This window comes from Aureococcus anophagefferens (assembly GCF_000186865.1).
Source record: "Aureococcus anophagefferens unplaced genomic scaffold AURANscaffold_34, whole genome shotgun sequence".
Lineage (NCBI taxonomy): Eukaryota > Pelagophyceae > Pelagomonadales > Pelagomonadaceae > Aureococcus > Aureococcus anophagefferens.
The window spans coordinates 200,912-215,227 of NW_008705592.1; the positions used below are offsets into that span (position 1 = coordinate 200,912).

The following is a 14,316-nucleotide window of genomic DNA, read 5'->3' on the forward strand; positions in this document are numbered from 1 at the left end:
GTGTCCGCGAAGATGCCCGCGAGACGCTCGCGGCCCTCGGCGACCTTCGCCGACAGCTCGAAGTCGACCTTCGCCGGCAGCTCGAAGCCGCGCTCGGACTCGGAGGCCTCGTGGGGGTCGTTGCAGCCGTGGTCGACGCAGTCCTTGAGCATGCGCTGGAGCGCGCCGTCCGCGACGCGGTCGTCGGCCGCCGCGAGCGCGAGGACGAGCGGCAGCGCGAAGGTCGCGAGCTCTTCCGGGTCGTCCGTGCTGAACTGGCCTTCGCCGACGCCGATGGAGCCGAAGTCGCCGTTGGAGATGTCCTCGCGCGGGCAGCCGCGGAACGGAATCGCCCGCATGTCGTCCCACGTGTCGGCGACCGCGCAGAGCGTGCGGTGGCAGAGGTCGTAGCCCTCGCCCTTGCGCGCGACCGCGATGCAGGCCTCGGCGCGCTCGAGGCAGTCCTCCATGTACTTGTGCAGGAGCAGGCCCGTCGACTCGTAGCAATCGTGCCAGTTCCTGCGCGAACGGGGAGGCGGTCGGGCGGAGGCGAAGCGTCGCGCGTCGAGACGTCGAAACGAAGCGGCGCGCGCGCGCATGGGGACGCCGGCTCCGCGCGCGTCGACGTGCGACGCACAGGAGTTGACGAAGCGGCGCAGCGACGCCTCCGCCTGGGCGGGGTCGACGCCCGGCTCCTCCGTCGCGCTCCAGGGCCCGGCCATGGCGCGCGCGGCCTTGGCGGCCTTGCTCTGGCCGCCGGAAGCGCCGCCCGCGGCCTTGCGCTTGCCCTTCTGGTTGTTGGCGGGGTCCAGGAGGTAGCCGACGAGCACGCCCTTGGCGCCGGTCATCGGCACGCCTGCTGCTTTGCAGAGGGTCTTGAGCTCCGGCACGGTCTTCTTCTCGAGGTCGGCGCGCGTGGATGCGGTCGAATTGGTGGTGTCGGTGAGAGCCATGCTGATCGCGGTGGTGGGACGCTGCGCTTGGAAGCGCAAGTTCGAGCTGCGGCCAACTGTGGCCGCTGGGTTCGAACTGGGATTAGCCCCGCCGAAGTATTCAAGTAAAGGCCAAGTTCAGTGCACTTGCAGAGGCTTCTTGATCGACATCAGAAGCGATCGGATGGCGCATCGCGGACTCGTGGTGCTCGCGCCGCTGCTGGCCGCCGCCACGAACCCGCTGGTGCCGCACACGGGCATGGCGGACCCCCACGTGCACGTCTTCAACGGCACGCTCTACATGTACAGCACCCACGATCTCATCGAGCAGGGGGCGTCGGGCTGCTGCGGCGGCGACTGGTGGATCTGGACCGCGCCCTACCCCGGCGGCCCCTGGACGAACGTGTCGAGCCAGGGCCTGCCGGCCTGGACGCCCGAGTCGCTCAAGGAGACGAACAGCCTGTGGGCGACGGACGCCGCGGAGCACAAGGGCAGGTACTACTGGTACGTGTCCATCGGCGGCAAACAGATCGCCGTCTTCGAGGCCGACGCCCCGACGGGCCCCTGGCGGGACCCGCTCGGCGACTTCCTCCTCGCCAACGGCTCCTCCCTCAGCCCGCCGACGAACATCCGGGACCCGGGCGTGCTCCGCGACGACGACGGGCGCCACTATATCGTCTTCGGCGCCTGCGACGGCGCGAACCAGCCCGACGACGCGTGCTACTACGCGGCGGAGCTCCACGACGACATGATCTCCTACGAGCCGCCGCGCCACCTGTCCGTCAAGGGCGTGCTCGGCCACTTCGGCTACGGCAAGGCCGACGACAAGCCCTTTCTGCACAAGCGCGGCGACCTCTACTACCTGTCGTGGGGCTGCTTCTACGCGACGGCGTCCGAGGTCTTCGGCCCGTACCAGTACAAGGGCTGCATCATCGAGGCGGACCTCGTCGAAAAAGCATTCATGGTCGGCAACCAGACGGCGGAGCGGTCGCAGCGCTGGCGCTCGCCGGCGTCCCGCGGCGACTTGGACCGGGAAACCCGCGCGAGCGCAGGTTCTCGCACCACATCTACTACGACCGCCACTCGAGCTTCGTCGAGCACCTGGGCCAGTGGTACTTCTATTCGAACGACTACTCGCACAGCGACGCGCCCACGGGCGGCTTCCGCGACACGGTGGCGGCCTTTGTGCACTACCGCGACGACGGCACGATCGCGCCCGTCGAGATCACCGCGGCCGGCGTCGGGCCCCGCGACGCGCGCGCGCCGCTGCCCGCGGAGCAGTACCACCGCGTCGACGGCGCGCGCACGACCCAGGGCGGCTCGACGACGGGCTTCGTCGTCGGCGACGTCGCGGACGGGGCCGCCGTCGCCTACCGCGTCGACCGCGCGAGCCTCGGCGGCAGCGTCGCGCTCAACCTGACCTTCGCGAACGGCGGCGAGTGCGCGGGCGCCGCGACGCTCGCGGTCGCGGGGACGCCGCTCGCGACCTGCGCCCTCGCGCCCACGGGCGCCTGGGACATGTACGCGACCGTCGCCTGCGGCGCGGCCCTCGGCGCCGCGGCCCTCGCGGCGCCGGCGTCCGCGGACGGCGCCGTCGACGTCGCCGTGTCCTTCGCCGGCTGCGGCGGCGCGGCCTTCGCCAAGCTCGACACGCTCACCTTCGCGTGAGCACCCCCGCCGCGCCGGCGCACCCCCGGGAGAGATCCACGTGGGGCGGGGGTAACATATGCGCGCGCGCGTCCTAGATCGCGCCCGCGCCGCCGTCGAAGGCGCCGTCGGTCGCGTCGGCCTCGTCGCCGTGGACGAACGTGAGCTGCGTGTCGACGGCGTAGTTGTAGAGGCCCTTGCGGCCGAAGTCGACGAGGACGCGCTTCGCCGCGTTGGGCATCGTGAGCACGTTGCAGGGCCCGACGACGACGCCGCGGTCGCCGACGCGGACCGCGTTGTAGGCGACCTTGGCGACGACGCGCGTGCCCTTGGCGAAGTGGGGCGCCCCGGCGACGAGGGGCGCGTGCTTGAGGTGGCCCAGGGGCACGTCCTTGGCCGGCGCGCCGTTGGCGACGTCGACGGCGAGCGCGCCCGCGCGGCGGCCGAGCCCGAGCACGACGCCGCGGACCTTCTTGCCCAGGGCCGGCCCGACGACGACCTCGTCGCCGCGCACGAAGTTCGTGCCCTCGAGGAGCGGCGCGAGCTGGAGCTGCGTGTCGCAGCGGTAGTTGTACGCGGCCTTGTTCTCGAAGTCGACGAGCACGCGGAGGTCCGCGCGCGACATCGCGGGGTCGCTGCAGGGCCCGACGACGACGCCCCGGTCGCCGACGGTGACGGCCTCGTAGTCCACGGACGCGAGGACGACGTCGCCCTTCAAAATCGCGGGCGCGCCGGGCACGACGACGACGGGCGCCGCGCGCACGTCCGCGCCCGCGGACACCTCGGCCTCGACGCCGTTGGGGAAGCGCACGAGCAGCGCGTCCCGCAGGGACCGCGACCGGCCCCGGCCGACGACGACGCCGCGGTCGCCGACGTTGAACTTCCGCGGCCGCGCGGCCGTCGCGAGCACGCAGTCGCCCAGCACCTGCGCGGATGCCAAATCTTCAACCCGACTTCAATGTGCGCGCGATCGAACGGTGTGGAACACAGTATGTCGCTGTGCTTCGAGAACTTGACGAGAGCGATCGATTCGTCCAAGAATCAGCCGAATCGACGTCGATGTGACCGAGCTCGAGAGTTCTCAAGTTTGGTGGGGACCCCCCGAACCGGCGGTCGGAATCCACGCCGCCCAGCGCGTGGCCGCCCAAAATGGGCGCGCGGCGCGCCTGCTGGCCCTTCGTGTAGACGTAGGTGCCCTTGCCGTCGTCGAACTTGATGCGGCAGCGCTTGTGCGGCGCCTTCTCCGACGAGTCCTCGCAGGGCCCGACGACGACGCCGCGGTCGCCGACCATGACGCGCTTCCACGCCGTCGCGGCGACGACGAGGTCGCCGACGGCGAGGTCGTACTGGAGGGGCAGCTGGCCCGCGGCCCGCGGCGCGCCCTGGCCCGACGCCCAGGGCGCCGCCGCCGCCGCCGCGCCCGAGCTCTGGCCCCAGAAGCGGCCGCCGGAAGAGCTAGCGGACCGCGACCGCTCGGGCGTCATGGACCGGCTCCGCGGCGGCGGCGGCGGCGCGCTCGCCTGGGCCCCGCTCGCGGCGCCGTGGAGCGTGTCCCAGCACGCGCGCGCGCGCTCGAGCAGGGACCGGTTCGCGCCGTCGACGCCGAGGTGCTGGCACGCCTGGTCGACGACCTGCGCGACCGTGCCCGCGACGCCGAGCTCGCGCCGCAGGCTCGCGACGATGCGGTTCAGGGGCGGCGCGCCGTCGGGGGACGGCGCGTCCGGGGCCGGGGGCAGCGCCGCGCCGTCCGCGAAGACGGGCACGGCCTCCGCGAAGACCGCCGGCGGGCCGTCGTCGAAGCCGTTGGCCGCCATGGCCGTGGCGATGACGGGCCGCGCGGGGCCCGTGGGGGGGACCCCGCCGCCCGCGCCGCCCCCGGACGAATTCGTCATCGTGTTGCCCATGGTCCCCGCGGTGGAGCGCGTCCACCCGAGCAGAACTCCCTCCACCCGGGGGGCAGCCCGACGGGTACTTTTTCGCGCCGGAGGTGAAGCGGGTGACGGCACCGAGCGAAGGTGCACTTCGCGTCACGGACTTCCGAACTGGGGCAGCCCCTATGGACGCGGCCGCGGACCTCGCGCGGCGAGTGTAGCGTCGCGGACTTCCGAGTGCGGGCAGCCCCCCTATGGACGAGGCCGCGGACCTCGCGCGGCGTTCGCCGCTGTCGCCGCCGCTCCTCGCCGCGGCGCGGGCCGGTGCGATCGTCGCGCTCGCGGCCATGTCCGTGGCGACGCTCCACGCGCAGCTCGTGCCGTCCTTCGCCATCGCCTGCGACGCGCGCTACAGCGTCGCCCTCCGGGCCCTGGGCCGCCAGCTCACGCTCTTCGACGACGGCAAGCGCATCCGGGGCAAGTTCAACGTCTTCCGGACGACGCGCGAGCTCTACGACCGCGAGTCCTACGTCCTCGCGGCCGTCGTGGGCGGCCTCAGCGGCGTCTGGCCGCACCTGAAGCTCGGCGCGGTCGCGTGCGGCGTCGTCGCGAGCCGGGGCGGCCCCCTGCGGCCGCGCTGGCATCTCCTCACGTACCTGGGCCGCTTCGCCTTCGTCGACGTCATGATCGTCGCCGTGCTCGTCGCCTGCGGGCGCTTCGGCCTGGCCTACGACGACCTCGCGGCCGCGCGGCGGCCGGGCAGCGGCAACGAGACGGCCGTCGAGCCCGTGTCCGTCGACTTCGACTTCGCCTTCCGGTCCCGGCCCTGCCGGGGCGTCTTCTGGTACACGGCGGCGGTCTGCGGCTCCCAGCTCCTCTGCCACGTCGTCCTGAGCCTCCTCGTCGGCGACGCCGCGCCGCCCCAACACAAGGACGCGGCCTACGGCGCGACGGACGCCGCGGCGCCGCTCCTCGCCGACGGCGCGCCGGCGTGGACCGGCGGCGACGCCGAGGCGCCGGCGCCCGCCGGCGACGCGCCCGCGTGGTCCGCGGAGCCCGCGGAGGACAAGACGCGCGGGCCCGCGGAGAGCCGCGAGGCCGCGGCGCCGCGGCGCGACGCGCGCACGGCGTCCCTCGCCGAGGAGCAGCTCGCCTGCTGCGCGGCGGAGGCCGAGGAGTGGTCCGTGGGGCTCGTCTGCGTCTGCTTCCTCGCGCTCTTCGTCGCCTTGCGCGTCGCGCTCGGCTCGGACCGCGCGCCGCCGGTGCTCACGCTCACGGAGGAGCTCGAGGCCACGCTCACCGTCGCGGACCTCCACGGCAAGCGCTACGACCTGCCGGCCTGGGTCGAGCAGGTCGGCGTGTCGCTGCGGCGGTCCTACGAGCGGCCCCTGTCCGTCGCGGGCTTACTGCGCGACGTCGACGAGCCCGCGTCGGGCGTCGCGCCGCCGCGGCGCGCGGGGGGGCTGCGGCGGCGCGCCGTGCTCTTCGCGGTGACGCTGCCGCTCTGCCGCGTGCTCGCGGTCTTCGGGGCGTTCCTCGTGCCGGGGCGCGTCCTGCGCTACGCCGCCGTGGCCGTCGTCGACGCGCTCGGCGTCTTCGCGGCGGCGGACGCGCTCGTCTGCGCCGTCTTCGTCGCCGCGGTGGACCTGCCGAACCTCTTCACGCACCTCGTCCACGACTCGCTGCCGGGCTTCCTCAAGGAGGCGTTCACGTTCACCATGTCCGTCGACGGCGCGTCCATGGCCGTCGTCGCGGGCATCGTCGCCTTCGAGGAGCTCTTCGCGCGCTTCCTCGCGCGGCCCGCGCTCGCGCGCGCGCAGCGGCGGGACTGGCCCCACGACGAGCGCGCGCCGCCGGCGTAAAACACGGGCTCCTTCGCGTCCCGCGGCTCCAAAAAAGGTCCCTTAGGCGGGCCACCAGGCCGGGTAGGCGAAGACCCAGGGGGGCTGGACGCCCGACGCCTCGAGGACGCTCTGGAGCACGCCGGCGACGCCGTCGCCCGCGAGGAGCGCGGCGCCGAAGAGCTGCGCGCGCCGGTCGCGGTGCTCCGGCGCGACGCGCCCCCACGCCGCGAAGACGCCGAGGCCCAGCAGCGAGCAGAAGACCTGGCCCGAGAGGAGGATGAGGCCGACGCCGAAGGCGATGCCCGACGGGATCATCGGCTCGACGCGCGCGGGCGCCTGGGCAGGACAAGAGTGCGAAATTCCCAACTTCAAAGGCTCCTAGCTCGGCCATTTTCCACTCGTTTCGGCTGATTTTTGGACGAGCGATCATCTCTCGGAGCGCTCTCGAAGCGTGGGTGCTGTTTCCGAAACGCGCGCGCGCGAAACACTCAAGTTGAAGCGACGTTGAATCACCCTTGTCCTGCCCTGGCGGGCGCGAGGTCCCGCGCGACGTCGAAGCCGACGGCGGCCGCGCCCGTCGCCGCGGACAGGGCGAGGCAGTGGCGCGGGAGCGCGCCGAGGCCGCCGGCGAAGGCGAAGGCGAGGCCCCGGTAGGACTTGGCGATGACGCAGGGCAGGTCGGCCGACGGCAACGGCACGCGGTCGACGTACCACGCGTACAGGACCGCCGCGGAGACGACGGACGCGGCCGCGCCGACGCACTGGGCGGCGAAGACGGCCTTCGGCGGCGCGCCCACCAAGTGCGCCGTCTTGAAGTCGCGCACGAGGTCGAGCGCCTGGTCGATGACGGCCGTCGACAGCGCGCCGAGCGCGAGCACCGGCACGACTCTCGGCTCGCCGTACCAGGCGGCGAAGAGGATGATCATGACCTTGCCGCAGGAGCTCGCGACGTTCGACCCCGTCGTGCCCACGGCGACGGTGATGCCCAGGGACCAGAGCGGCGCCGCGAGGAGCGCGACGGCGGTCATCGCGTACGAGCACCCGAAGAGCGGCGGGAGCGCCAAGAGCGCGACGAGCGACGCCGCGGCCCAGGCCGCGACCCAGGCCCGCGTCGGCGGCCGCCAGGCCGCGGGGGCCGCGGCGCCGCCGAGGAGCGCCGCGCCGAGGTCGCCGCCGCCGCCGTCGTCGCCGCGGGGCTTCCGCCGCGGCCGGAGCCGCGCCGCGAGCCGCAGCACCTGGTAGACGGCGTCGAGGGCGATGGCGAAGATGGCGGGGACGTAGTAGTAGGCCTCGAGGCCCTCGAAGCCCGCCGCGCCCGGTGCGTACCAGTCGCCCTCGCGCGCCGCGGCGACCGGGATGAGCACCCCGGACGCGAGGATCGCGCCGAGCGCCTCGGAGAGGATGAAGCGCGCGTCGACGATGAAGCCGTGGCCGAAGGGCGCCACGCTCAGGTGGAGGGACCACTTGTGCCGCGCCTGGGCCCGCAGGCCGAAGACGGCCAGGCGCTCGACGCCGCTCCAGCACCACGCGCCCGTGGCCCAGGCCGCCGCGGGCAGCGCGCATGCGAGCAGGAACCGCGGCGCGCCGTCGTCGCCGCCGCCGTGGAGCGACTCGATGGTCCTCGCCGCGGCGACGGCGTAGGGGAACGGCAGCGGCTCGTCCTCGACGTACCTCCGCCGCAGCGGGATCGCCAAGGCGAAGCCGATGAAGCAGAGCGCGCCGCAGTAGGCCAGGAGGCGCGGCACCGTCGGCGCCCAGGTGTCGACGTCGCCCTCGAAGCCCACGGCGTCGCGCAGCTCCGCCTGCATCGCCAGGACCGCGAAGGGCAGCGAGCTGCCCCAGATCATCGCCGTGGCCGCGACGGCGGCCGCCATGAGCACGCAGGTCTCCGGGGCCGTCGGCGGCGGCGCGCCGGACGCCCGCGACCAGAGCGACAGCGCCGCGTAGCCCAGGATCGCCGCGGAGATGTTGTTCGTCACGGTCCAGCCGTACTTGAGCGCGAAGTAGATGTTCTCGAGGGTCGTGACCGTGCCGATGGCGAGGCCCAGGGCGACGGCCCGGAGCGTCAGGCCCTCGTAGCCCGACGGGTCCGCCGCCGCGCCCTCGGCCTCCAGCGGCTCCCGCTCGTCGCCGCCGTGGGCCACGACCTGGGCGCACATCATGTGCAGTGCTGCCCAGCTTCTTCAACTTGAAGTTCAAGGTCGCCGACGGTGTGAAACTTGTGCGCATGTTGACCCACGCGCGCATCCACGGCGCCATCCAGCTTATACTTGCGAACTCACAGCTCGACGACCCTGAGACCGCGCGCCGCGACGTCGCGCGGGAGGCACGTCGGCGCGTGCGCGTCGAAGGTCCGCCGGAGCTCGGCGACGTAGGCGTCGAAGACGGCGCGGACCTCGGCGTCCGACGGGTCGGCTTTCGGCCCTCCCACGTCGACTACGTCGCCCCAGCGCACGTGGAGCGCGGTCCGGCGGGGCAGCGGCCAGCACCAGGGCAGGCCGAAGCGGCCCGTGCAGACCGGGAACGTGAGGCCCGTGAGCCGCCTGATCGCCGCCGTGACGCGCTCGCAGCCGTCGACGCGCTCGTACATCTGGTTCTCGCCGAAGATGTAGAGGGGCATGAGGGGCACGCCGTGGCGCATCGCCAGGCGCACGAAGCCGAGCTTCTTCGAAAAGAAGGCCTGCTCGCGGTCGTGGCGCGTGGCCGCCTGCTCGCGGACGCCGCCCGGGTTGATGGCGACGGACGCGCCGCTCCCGAGGAGGCGCTCGAGGGACGCGCGGTCCACGGGCCGGCCGTTGGCCAGCGTGAAGTGCTCGCCGAGCCAGGGCAGCGCGAAGAGCGCGGGCAGCGCCATGCCGTACCACGGCCGGCCGTGCGGTTTTCCCGCCACGGCCCAGCCGCCCATGATCATCGACGCCGTGAAGGAGATGAAGCCGTGCGGGTGCCAGACGTAGACGACCTGGCCGCCCCGCCAGGCCATGCCCGCGCCGCCGAAGGACGCGACGGCCACGCCGGAGACGTGGCGCGCGATGAACGCGCTCGCCGCCGCGCTGAACCGCGCGAGCCATCGCGGGCCGACGTCCTCGCCGCGGCGCACGGCGCGGCGCAGCAGCGCGAGGCGGCACTGTAGCCAGCAGCCGTAGCCCGCGACGACGAGCACGGCCGTGCGCAGATCCATGTGCATTGCGAGTGCTGCTAGGCTAGGAGAGGTTAACAGCTAGAGGGCCTACCCGGGGGGTTTGCGGCACCAGGCCTTGCGGCACTGGGACTCCAAGCCTAGCCGCGACCGCCACGGGCGGCCGGGCTGGCATCTAGCTCCGAGGGGCCAGGCGCGCGGGGGCTCACTCGCAGTCCGTGGACTCGCTTCGCGGCCCGCGCGGACATGCCATACTCAGGGCGGGTCCGGTTTTCCATCCAGCATTGGCGCTGCAACCTCAAATCGCGATCAATCGTCAAGTTGCAACCCGCCTCGCAAAACGCAATGGGCTGCCCCGCTTACATGTAAGACACGAGCTCGTACCATGGTCGCCGCGGGCGTGCCCGGCGCCGCCTTCAGCCGCGACCCGAGCGCCGTCGCCTTCGGGCGCGTCGAGCGGCTCACGGACCGCGTCTGGCTCGTCGTCGAGCGCGACGACGACGCGCCCGTCTTCCTCTACGTCGTCGTCGGCGCGAGCCGCGTGCTCCTCGTGGACAGCGGCGCCGGCGGCGAGCCCTACGGCGACTGGCTCGACGGCTTCCTCATGGGCGCCGCGGGCCTCGACGCGGCGGCGCGGCCGCGGACGTGCGTGAACCTCGACGGCGGACTCCGCCACGTCGGCGGCAACGGGAGCCTCGGCGCCGCGACGACGATCGCCGCGAGCGGCCGCGACCGCGCGTTCACGGCGGCCGCGCGCGACGCCGCGCGCCGCGAGGCGCGGCGCCGCGGCCGCCGCGACCTCGAGCCCTACGACGTCGGCGCGTGGCTCGACGACGGCGCCTCGCTGGACCTCGGCGGCGGCGACGCCGTCCGCGTCGTGCAGACGCCGGGCCACGCGCCGGACGCGCTCTGCCTCTGGTACGCGCGCGACGCGATGCTCTTCGCCGGCGACCTCGTCTGCCCGCGCGCGCCCGTCGACCTCGCGCGCGACGGCGGCGACCTCGTCCAGTACCTCGCGAGCCTCGTCAAGCTCAACGCGCTCCTCGCCGGCCGCGCGTTCGTCGTCGCCTGCGGCCGCGGGTCCGCGGACCTCCCCGGCGCGGCGCTCCTCGACCTCCAGGCCCTCGTCGACGACGCGATCACGGGCGCGGCGACGCCCGAGCCGCCGCCGGCGGGCCTCGAGGGCTGGCTTTTCGCGCGCGGCGACCTCGCCTTCACGACGCGCCGCGGCCGCTACGAGGCCCCCGTGCCCGAGGCGCGGCCGCCCCCGACCCCGCGGTAACGAAGGCCGCGTCGTTACGGGCGGCGCGCGGGTCGGCCGGCGGCGCCCGAGTGTCGGCGCCGCCGGCGTCATGGGGCGCGCCCATCGCCCGCTAGTCCGCGGCGACGTCGACGTCCGCGGCGTCGACGGCGCCGAGGAGCGCCTCGACGCGCGGCGCGAGGTCCCGCGGGTGCGCGTTCTCGTGCGCCTCGACGGCGCCGTCGCGCGACACCAAAAAGTAGGCGCCGAAGTTCCACGAAATCTTGCACGGCGCCTCCCGCTTCAGGTACGAGAAGACGGGGTCGACGGCCGCGCCGGAGACGTCGCACTTACGCATGAGATTGAAGGCGCCGACGGCCGACGCGTCGCCGAGCGCCGGGTCCAGGAAACCCCTGGACCGCGCAAAGGCCTTGATCTCCGATTCGGCGCCCGGCTCCTGGCCCATGAACTGGTTGCACGGGAAGCCGACGATCGCGAGGCCGCGGCCCGAGAACTGCGCGCCGAGCTTCGCGAGGCCCTTGTAGTGGCTGTTCGTCTTGCCTCATCTCGACGCCAAATTCGTGACGCAGACGACCTGGCCGCGGAAGGCCGAGAAGCGCACCTCCGCGCCGTCGATGTCCTCGCTCATGAGGTCGTGGAACCCGCCGACGTGCGCGCAGGGCGGCTCCTTGCTCGCGAAGACGCCCATGGTCCGCGCGACTCTGGAGAGCAGCTTCGCAATGGTGGCGGCGCTGGCGCTGGCGCTCTGCGACGACGATGATGACGACGACGATGATGACGAGGTCCGCGGAAGACTCTGCCGGCTAAGCTAAAGTTAACCGGTTCAAAGAGCAGCGAAGCCGTGAAGTTTTTACGTCACGGCATCGCCTCGCTCCGGGCTCGGACGCGCGATGCAGCGGTTCCAGGACTTGGCGCGGCGCTCGGTCTGTGGACCATGTCGCGCCTTGGGCCCGGCTGCGAGTCGCTCGGGAAAGACCATCGGTCGAAGGCGAGCAACTTAGTTCGCGTCGGGACAGCCCGTGGATGACGAGAACGGCCATTAACGGTGAGGGGCGACCGACGAGGGGCCCAACTTAGTTCCAGGGGGCGTTTGGTGCGAACAACTTCGAAGAAACACCCCCTGGAATGTCGCTCCCGAGGGGGCTGTCCGGGTTTGTTCGCACATACGGCCTCATGCATTGCGCGGTGAGCACCGTGTCGCCCACGGCGCCGCGCGCCTCCCGGAGCCGGTGAGGTGATCTCGATCAAATCCGCTCGAGCCGAAGAGCTGCCGCGAGGGCATCTGATCGCCCTCATAACGAACGATTCCCGACGCTCTGTGACTCGAAGGGGAACGAAAGTCGGGTCGGGGGAAGCTGCCCCGCCCCATTCCACCCCCTGGGGCTGCCCGTTTGCGTCGCCTCGCAATCGTCCGGATGTCGCGTCTTTTCATGTGCCTCACCCACATGTTTGCGGACCTCAAATCCACTGGGATCGTTGCACGTCGCTGCATATTCGAGGAGCGCGGGGTCCTCTAAGGTGGAGATTCCATCATCGGCCGCTGAAATGCTCGCACGAGAGACCGTCTCTTAGCTACGGATTACTGCATCATTGCTTCATAGATGTGCTTGTTCAACGACGGCTCATTCGCAGCCGTAGCCGGTGGTGAATTGCCGCAGCACTTCACTCACACTTCATGAAGTCTTCGACAAAGAGGAGGCCAGCTCTTATTACACGGCGAAGCTGCCGCCCGCGTCCCCGACGTTGCGGCTCTTGAAGATGCGGACGAGGGCGTTGGTCACCGTCGACGGGACGACGTCCTTCTTGCGGCACGCGGCGCCGCACGTCGGGCACTCGTGGGACCGCTCGAAGGCCGCGTCGACGCAGCCCAGGCAGAAGATGTGGCCGCAGGGCAGGGCCGCGGCGTCGTCGAAGAGCGCGCCGCAGCGGCCGCAGGACAGCGTCGCCGCCATGCGCGCGAGCACCGCGCCGTCGACGCGGACCGGCGGCGGCGCGTCCGCGTCGTCCGGTGCGCGCGCCGCGGCGGGCGCGGCGTCGCCGCGCGCCGCGGCGGCCCAGAGCGCGCGGCCGTAGGCCGACGACGGGTTGCGGAGCGAGTTGCAGCGCCGCTTCACGTGCTGGTCCGTGCGGCCCGGGAGCCCCTGCGCGATGCGCGCCCACCTGCCGCCGTGGTCGACGTACGCGCGGAGGAGCGCCGCGTCCTCGGCGCGCGTCCACGGCGCGCGGCTCAGCGCCGGGTCGCACTGCTGCATCCACCGCTCGCGGCACTGCTTCGCGTTGCGGCCCGTTTCGTGGAACTCGCGAGCGACGGCCTGCCAGTCCGCGCCGCGGAGCTCCACGGCGCGCCGGAGGCGCCGGTCCTCGAAGGCGCTCCACTTGCGCCGCCGGTTCCGCTCGCGCGCCTCGGCGCCCGGGTCGTTGAGGTAGATGACGGGGCCGGGCCGCCGGCGCGGCGGCGACGCGTCCGTGAGCCCCGCGAGCAGGCCGATCGCGTCCTCGACGGTCGTCGCCGGCGGCGGCGCCGCGGGCGGCGGCGGCGGCGGCCGGGGCGGCCCCGGCTCCGGCCCCGGCTCCGGCCCCGGCTCCGGCCGGGCGACGCGCAGCTTCGTCGAGATCTCGACGTCCGAGTCGAGGCGCACGCGGAACTCCTCGTCGTTGATGCGCGCGATGATGATCCCCGAGGCGCCGCTGTGGGCGCCCTGGGTCAGGGCCACGCGGGCGCCGATGAGCTCGGACATGGGCCGCGACGGCGCGTCGATGAGGCGTCGCCCCGACCCGACGAGTCGCGCGACCCGATGAGATTCTCGCGACTTGGCCGAGCTTGCCGCACCAGCTTACTTTTCCGATGCTATGGCTCGGCGCCCGCCCTGCGCGCGCCCCGGGCGGCGGGCCCCGGGCCCCGGTCGCGGTTGTCGCGGCCCCGGCGCGGTGTCCGCGGCCTGCGGCGCGCGCGGGGCAGCCCTCGTCGGCCCGTCGGCGGCGGCGGCGCGGGCCGGGCTGCCACACGGTGGCGGGTGCCGGGGCGAGGACTTCGGCGTCACTGCGGCGGCGCGCGGATGCTCCGACACCCTTTCCGGCGTCTGCGGCGGTCGGGTTCGCGCGTGGGGGCGCGGGGCGGCCCGGACGCCGCGGACTTTTTTTTGGGAATTTTAACGAATGCTCGCACCTGCTCAGGCGTGGCACCCTGGTTGGCTGGCGCCGGTGCGGCTTTGCTCTCTTCCCGCGGACCGATGCGGCGCTCGGGACGACGTGGCACTCTGACTGGCCGGCGCTGTTGGCTCTCGAAGACCTCCGGGCGGCCTTTGGCCCGCGGATTTTTTCTTTTCTTTTTTTTCTACGGGCCGGTGCGACACTCGGACAACACCAGGGTTTTTCAGCATGATTCTCATCATCACATGCTTTTTCCCCTAGTCCTCCGGAAGCGGCCCTCCAGAGCTGGAGCAAGGTCTTCCCGGGGGGTGCGGTGGCCTCGTCTTCCCAGCCTCGTGTCAAAGGACAAGGCTGTAGTCGACAAAGGGGCGGTGTCAATCCGGTTCCGCATCGTCGACGAGCTCCTGCCCAAGAGCACGATGCCGCCAGACGGCGGTCCCAGGTCGCGGACCGAGGTCCCGGCTGCGTACGGACCCCTGAAGCGGTGATCCCCTCT

At 72.8% G+C, this 14,316-nt stretch overlaps 1 protein-coding gene across 1 annotated transcript; it reads right to left on the reverse strand.

Moving 5' to 3' along the window:
- Positions 1-10,785: 10,785 nt before the first annotated feature.
- Positions 10,786-11,358, reverse strand: Gpx2 (selenoprotein; the record flags this gene model as incomplete). The annotated part of the gene is made up of 1 exon (XM_009042620.1): positions 10,786-11,358. A coding segment is annotated over one exon (573 nt), but the record flags the coding sequence as incomplete, so codon positions are not given.
- Between the last annotated feature and the right edge of the window lie 2,958 nt (positions 11,359-14,316).